At 44.9% G+C, this 7,136-nt stretch overlaps 1 protein-coding gene across 1 annotated transcript; it reads left to right on the plus strand.

The window, feature by feature from the left end:
• Positions 1–4,546: 4,546 nt before the first annotated feature.
• Positions 4,547–5,893, plus strand: LOC311317053 (piggyBac transposable element-derived protein 4-like; the record flags this gene model as incomplete). Its single annotated transcript, XM_084448051.1, has 1 exon — positions 4,547–5,893. The coding sequence occupies one exon, from the start codon at positions 4,547–4,549 to the stop codon at positions 5,891–5,893; it is 1,347 nt and encodes a 448-aa protein (XP_084304177.1).
• Between the last annotated feature and the right edge of the window lie 1,243 nt (positions 5,894–7,136).

A 7,136-nucleotide genomic window follows, 5' to 3' on the forward strand; every position in this document is an offset into this window, starting at 1 on the left:
GCATGCCTAGGTGGCGCTATAGTGAACACTTGAATTTAAGTATATATATTATATTTTCTTCTCCCTTCAAAGTGTTTTGTTGGAGTTTTGAAAAATGGCGAGTCTTTGTTCAACTCCCAACTAGCCTGTTAATGCTTACCACATGACTTTCAAATTGATAAAAAGTTCCTAGTGAAGCACTGGCATCAGTCCTGTGTGACATGAAATCTGAAAGCTTTCTCTTCCTAACTCCAGGAAAATGGTGGCAGAGACAACAATGGTCGCTACATCCTCAGGGTGAGGGGACGGACACGTTTTGAGGCCCTGCGCATCATAAACGAGGCCCTGGAGCTCCGGGACCTCGTCCATGCCGCACGTGGAGAAGGAAGAGGTAGGTGTGCTGTCATACCATTAAACATCCCATTGAGGACTATAGGGATAGCTAACACATACTCAATGTTCATCCCCAAATTGCTCCCTGTAAGTGCATTGTGTTCCTTCTGTGCATGAAATGTGGTATAAACAATAAACTGATTTAATTTGATGTGGCCAGGAGCGGGTGCACAGGGAGGAGAGGAGGAGAGGGGCCAGTGGTGGGAGGAGAAGGAGGAGAAATTGGTGTGGAAGGAGTAGAAGGTCTGCTAAGTGCTTATTGTGTTAAGTTATGGGATAAACTTCGCAATCATTAAGAACTACAGAGATAGTTACCACATACCCAATGTCCATCCCCACATTGCTCTTTGTAAAGTGCATTGTGTTGCTTCTGTGCATGAAATGTGCTATGAACAATAAACTGATTTAATTTGATATGGCCAGGAGCGGGCGCACAGGGAAGAGATGGGGCCCCTTCCTCCCCCCCAAAAAATTAAATAAACAAACAAAAAAATTCTCCAATAAAAACATTAATTCATTAAAGCATAAATGAATGTGTTTGTTGTCATTTCCAGGGATATTTTATGTTATTTACACAGGGAAGTAAATACTGAAAGCAGTTGTAAACTACTTTCTCCAGTTATTGCACAAATTCACCAAGTTGCCCCCTACATTTAATGCTACTCTGTTTTGGCAACAATTTTGCTCACAAGTGGTGATGTTAGGTTTGAGCCTTTTTATGGATATCCCCCTCTCTCCTTCCTTCTTTTCTTCTCCTCTCAGTAAGACTCTTCTTTGATATGAGAGGTCAATTTAGGAAAGTCCATATGGGATGTCCATTTGGTTTCATGACCTTTTACACTACAGCTAGACACTTGTGACCTAGTCTGCTTTAAAGTTGGCACCAAAGACAACATGGGACAAGATGTTGATGCCCTTTGGTTCACAGGAAAACCCCACAATTGAGATTGAGAAGAAACCTAATGGGTTGCAAGATGCAGATAAGCTTCTCCCAGATGGACAAAACTATCCTTAATGGACAAACCCTGCGTTTCTGAAATGGACGAAATGTTCTCAGCCCGCTCGTTCTCAAGTGCCTGATGGCCTGGGACTTGTCCGGGTACGCACAGCTCTTCAAGGGAGTCAGCTTTATCCAGTTCATCCGTATGACTGCGGACCAGTGAAAGGTCTACGGGCCCCAGTTTTTCAGAAATCGAGTTTAATATGTTTTTGAAAGATTTTTCAAGATGCCCACCCACATCCATTGTATGACCTAAACGGTGGTAGAGCAATTATAAGACTCAAAACTGCTAGTTTTGTCAACGTTTTGATCTGAACCATTGTATATTATCAACAGTAACCTTAAAACATGGCTAAACATGCATTTTCCCTTTACTACTCCTTTAATACTAATAGTAGCTATCTGACTAGCTGACTGAATCTTTGTAACGTTCGCAAGCTAATTAGCAACAGTTGAGGCTGTAACCAAGGACGGAGGTGGCACCGTAACGTTACTCCGACACCCCGCTACTCCGAAACCCAATACTCCAATAGGCTATTAGTTCGGTAACATGGGCTACACATGTGCACACATTCAATCTGAGTGCTAATGACTACTCTGTTAATGTACTGTATGTTGTCTGTTTTTACTGTATTTTCTCTATTCCTCCTGTATTTTATAATATTGTATTGTACTGTAATTCCCAGTCATATTACTATTGGTACTACTACAAAATATTACAAATAAAACAATTACTAATAGTTACTGTGACGACTCCCAGTCCCCTGGCTGGGGGTTGGGAATAGGCTGGGTCTTTTCTTCTGTGTCCAGCAGGTGGAGTCTGGGAGTGGCTCCTGATCAGGTGCACCTGGCGTAGGTGTGCCTGGAGTATAAGGGCCATCCAGAAGCAGAGTTCTCTCTCTCTCTCTCTCCAGGAGCACCTTAGTTTTGATTTGGACTTTTGGTTTACACCTTACAACATCCACCTTCACTATACTGTTGTCTTTGCATCCATACATTACACTACACCACTGACGTACTGATATTCACATCCCATACTAGTTGATTATTGTTTGTATGATTTAAGTAGCCACTTATTAATATTCTTAACAGCTTGCTTTGGTAGTGTGACTCCCCTTTTTGTTGCGACTACGAGCTGGGTCATAACACACACACCGCTACTCCGACACCCCCCTATTCCGAAAATTGCGCTACTCCGACACCCCGCTACTCCGAAACCCAATATTCCAATAGGCTATTAGTTCGGTAACATGGGCTACACATGTGCACACATTCAATCTGAGTGCTGATGACTACTCTGTTAACCCCCTGGAGTCTATCAAGTCGCCGGCGACTTGAAAACAATTTAAAGTGAATCGAGGTACGTTTTGTTTAATAACATCGCGCCCGTTTGTCATAGAGACTAGCGGTAAAATGTGGTGTGGAGCCAACATTTAGACCTTTAAAACGAGCCCACCCATGTGTTTCTAGACCAATCAGAAGAGTTTATATCCATAAGCCAATCCGAGAGAGGTTTGACACAAGGCACGTCCTCTGTAATGCAACCTATCTTGCCCGTCAACTAGATAATAGGGATTGCCTAACCTGATCTTTCGTATATGATGGTCTATCCCCATGATTTATAAATCTACTAAACCACCGGCAATTTCTCTCACACACCATGTAAGTAACAGACCACAGATCTGTTGCCTGTAACGATGCCGCCAAAGAAATTTCTCACAGAGAAGGAAATATTGGAACTACTGTTCCCGAATGGAGAGGAGTCAGGTGGTGAAAGCTACCTGACAGACGACGAGCTTGCTTATAAGCAGGGCTGGATCCGGTCGAGGACGACATGTAAGTAGCCTAGTCTGTGGTATAGTAGTGGATAAAGTTAGCTAGCTGGCGCTAGCAAGCTGCTGTCTTGCGCACAAAATAAGAAGCGCACTTCAGGGCAGGAGTCTCGCTATTTTAGCAGCTTGTCAAGCTTACCATCACTAGACAGTTGCCTTCCTAGCCTAGTCTGGTATATTCAGTTGTCGATTTTATTCATATTCCTATTTCCTCTGTATACAACTGTCTACAAATAGTAAGCCTGACAAGCTGCTAAAACAGCAAGCCTCCTGATGTCAAAGAGCGCCTTTTATTTCGCGCCTCATAAAAACATGACGCTAGACGGCGCCTCAATCATTTGAGTGCACTGCAGTTTTCTAGCTAACATTAGCTAGCTAGCCTACACAGTAGAGTATACTAGTGTTGTCTACTATGATTCTGTATTGTGATATAGCTAACAGTGTATATAGCTAGCCTACACAGTATACTAGTGTTGCTTACTATGATTCTGTATTGTGATATAGCCTAGCTAACAGTGTATGTATATGTTGTTGTTTACAGTGAATATGTAGAGGAGAGAGAACAGAGGGGAGGAAAGGAAACGGGAGAGACAAGGAGAAGAAATGAGCAGAGGAGAAGGCAGGAGACTTGGAGGCAAGAGAGACAGGGAGGAGCTGAGAGAGGAGAAGAGGAGACAGGGGAAGGGAGAGGACAGGAGAGGAGAGGAGAAAAGAGGAGACAACAGGATGATAATGTGTAAGTAAGCCTATACTTATGTCTGCATTTTTATGTATTACAGTGAATATGAAACTAGACTTAGGTCTACTCTTACAGTGAATATGAATGCTGATGTAGGCCTATTCTTTTGTGTGTCACAGTGACAATGAGACAACAGAGTCAGAGGAAGAGGTAGGAAGAATGAGAACGCTAACAGTAGAGAGAAGGCGGCAAGAGAGACAGGGAGGAAGAGGAGGAGACGAGAGAGGAGGAGAGGAGACAGTTGAGGAAGGAGTAACACCAGGGAGAAGGGAAAGGAGAACGCTGATTGCAGAGAGAAGGCAGCAAGAGAGTCAGGGAGGAAGAGGAGGAGATGAGAGAGGAGGAGAGGAGACAGTTGAGTCTGAGGAAGAGCGAAGCCACAGAGGAAGGGCTCCCCCACAGCCAGAACTCTCTTGGAGGACTGAGGCAAATGAGGACGTGGCTCCCCAACAGAAACGCTTCCTGCCAACTAGAGCTCCCGGACACCAACTAAATCGGGACTTCAGGTACACACCACTGGACCTCTTCAAATTGTACTTCCCTACAGAGGTGGTGAGAGCCCTCTCTAGGAACACAAACAAACGGGCAGCCAAGAACATCGGCATGGGAAAAAAATATACCTGGCAGGACGTGACTGTTGAGGAGCTCTACAAGTTCCTCGGCCTCCTCTTCTATATGGCCTTGGTCAAGCTATCGGACATCCAGTCCTACTGGCGCCTAAACTCCATCTTTACGGTGGCATTCCCGCCCACGGTCATGTCGAGAGACAGGTTCCGCAGCATCTCATGGAACATCCACATGAGCGACCCAGACGAGGATGTGGTCAACGACGGAAAGAAGGGGACACCAGAACATGACCGGTTGTTCCGACTGAGACCCCTTCTGGATGTCATCACCTCGGGCTGCAAGGCGTTTTACCACCCACGCCGGAACCTGTCGATCGATGAGAGGATGGTCGCCAGGAAAGCCAACACAGGGATGACCCAGTACATGAAAGCTAAGCCAACCAAATGGGGTTTCAAACTGTTTGTGTTGGCTGACGCGAGTAATGGTTTCACTGTGGACTTCTCTGTGTACACCGGCAAGATGGAGTTCCCCTCGGGCACGGGGCTGGCCTACGACTCTGTTATGTCCCTGATCAGGCCTGGATATCTCGGGACGGGCTACCATATCTTCGTAGATAACTTCTACACCAGCCCGAGACTGTTCAGAGACCTGTATGCCATGAACATCGGCGCAACAGGGACATACAGGGAAAACAGAAGGGAGTGTCCTCGCACAGTCAGCAATGCCCTGTCAAAGAAGGATGCCAGAGGAACCATCAGGTGGATCCGAGATGGTCCCCTCACCTTTGTCAAGTGGATGGACACGCGTGAGGTGGCAGTGTGCTCCACAGTCCTCCCTGCCAACATCGGAGGCACTGTGCAGCGGAGAGTGCGGAACCGGGACAGGAGCTGGTCCACAGTTTCCATCCCATGCCCTACCCCTGTGCTGGAATACAATCAGCACATGGGGGGTGTGGACCTGTCGGATCAGCTCATCCAATATTACACTGTCCATCACAAGGGGATGAAGTGGTACCGGACTCTCCTCTACCACTTCCTTGACATTGCAGCTACCAACAGCTACCTCCTACACAAGGAGCTGTGTGAGGAAAGACAGGAGCAGCCCATGACCCACCGGGCCTTCAAAGAGGAGCTGACAGCCCAGCTTTGTGGCGTCAGCATCAAAGCCCCTCCTCCCCAGGCAGAGCATGGTCACATCCCTGTGGCCATATGCCAGACAGCAGACTCCAGTGAGAAGGCCTCCCAGGGACGAAGAAGCTGTGTCGTTTGCAAAGATGCAAACAACAAATATCAAGCCACTCCCTGGAAGTGCAAGGAGTGTGGGGTGGCTCTTTGCCTCATCCTGGACAGGAACTGCTTTGAGACCTGGCACAGCATGTCATGAACAGGTTCCTCCACAGATAACGGAGAGGGGGAGGTAAGAGAGGCAGAGAGGAGACCAAAGAGGAGGCAGGAGAGGACGGGGCAGCACAGTGGAGAAATTGAAACAGGAGCACATAGACAGAGGTGTGAAAAAGGCGAGAGAGACAGGGAGGAGACGAGAGAAGACAGGGCAGCGCAGTGGAGAAATGTAATAAGGAGCACACAGCGAAGAGGGGAAGGCGAGAGAGGAAAAGGAGGAGATGAGAGTAGGAGATGGGAATGTTCCCTTGGAGATAAACGGAGGAGGTGGAACATAAAACAAGAGGGAAATACAGAAGATGCAAGTAGAGTAGATGGGGTAGGAGAGTAGCTGTTTTTGTTTTTGTTTGATTGAGCAGCTTGAAATAAAAAAAAGTTAAATCTAACCATTTTGTGATCTTTTTATTGGCTTTTGTGGCTATTTTGGTATATATTGTTTCAGACAGTGGTTTCTGATAACATACCTTACAGCACCTTTTTGTCCTGAAGAAAATTGTATATAACACTTGCTAGTTCAAAATAGGATTTTAGGACTTATAACTAACAATAGCTAGGCGAGGATAGCACAAATTAATATTTTTCTTTGAAATATGATTCATAACCAATCATCAATACTCACATAATCATACATATATTATATCCTTTGAAAGCCCTAACTGTACTCTTCAATATGGTTATACTTTTTTCATGTAGGACATTATCTGACATGTTTACAGCCAAAACAACACAATCAGTCCAAGTGGCCTGTTTGAGACTCAAAACGAGAATTCCAAATCTTGTTTTTCCCCCGCTTCCCATTCATCACTATAATGGCCATATCTTCTGAACAATATATGATATTTCTAATCTGTCTGCTGTTCTAGATAGCACACAGAAATGTCTACATTTGATACCCTGCTAATTTCCTTCCATCATGTAAGGAAAATGGTGGAAAATGCTGTTGTTTGATGAAGTTAGGCGGAAAATATTACAAATATTAATATTTGTCTATGAAATATGACTCATAACCAATAATCAATCCTTATATAATCATACATATATTTAGATAATTTAAAAGCCCTAATTGTCCTCTTCAATATGGTATATAGTATTTTGATGTGTGATGTAATATGAACACACCACACATGTTTTTGTATCATGAGTTCATATTCAAAATACAAAATGGAATGTTGGGAATTTTTGGCTTGGACCCCAGGGGGTTAATGGACTATGTTGTCTGTTTTTAC

The sequence above is a fragment of the Borostomias antarcticus genome (assembly GCF_949987555.1).
Source record: "Borostomias antarcticus genome assembly, chromosome: 13".
Taxonomy (NCBI): Eukaryota; Metazoa; Chordata; class Actinopteri; order Stomiiformes; family Stomiidae; genus Borostomias; species Borostomias antarcticus.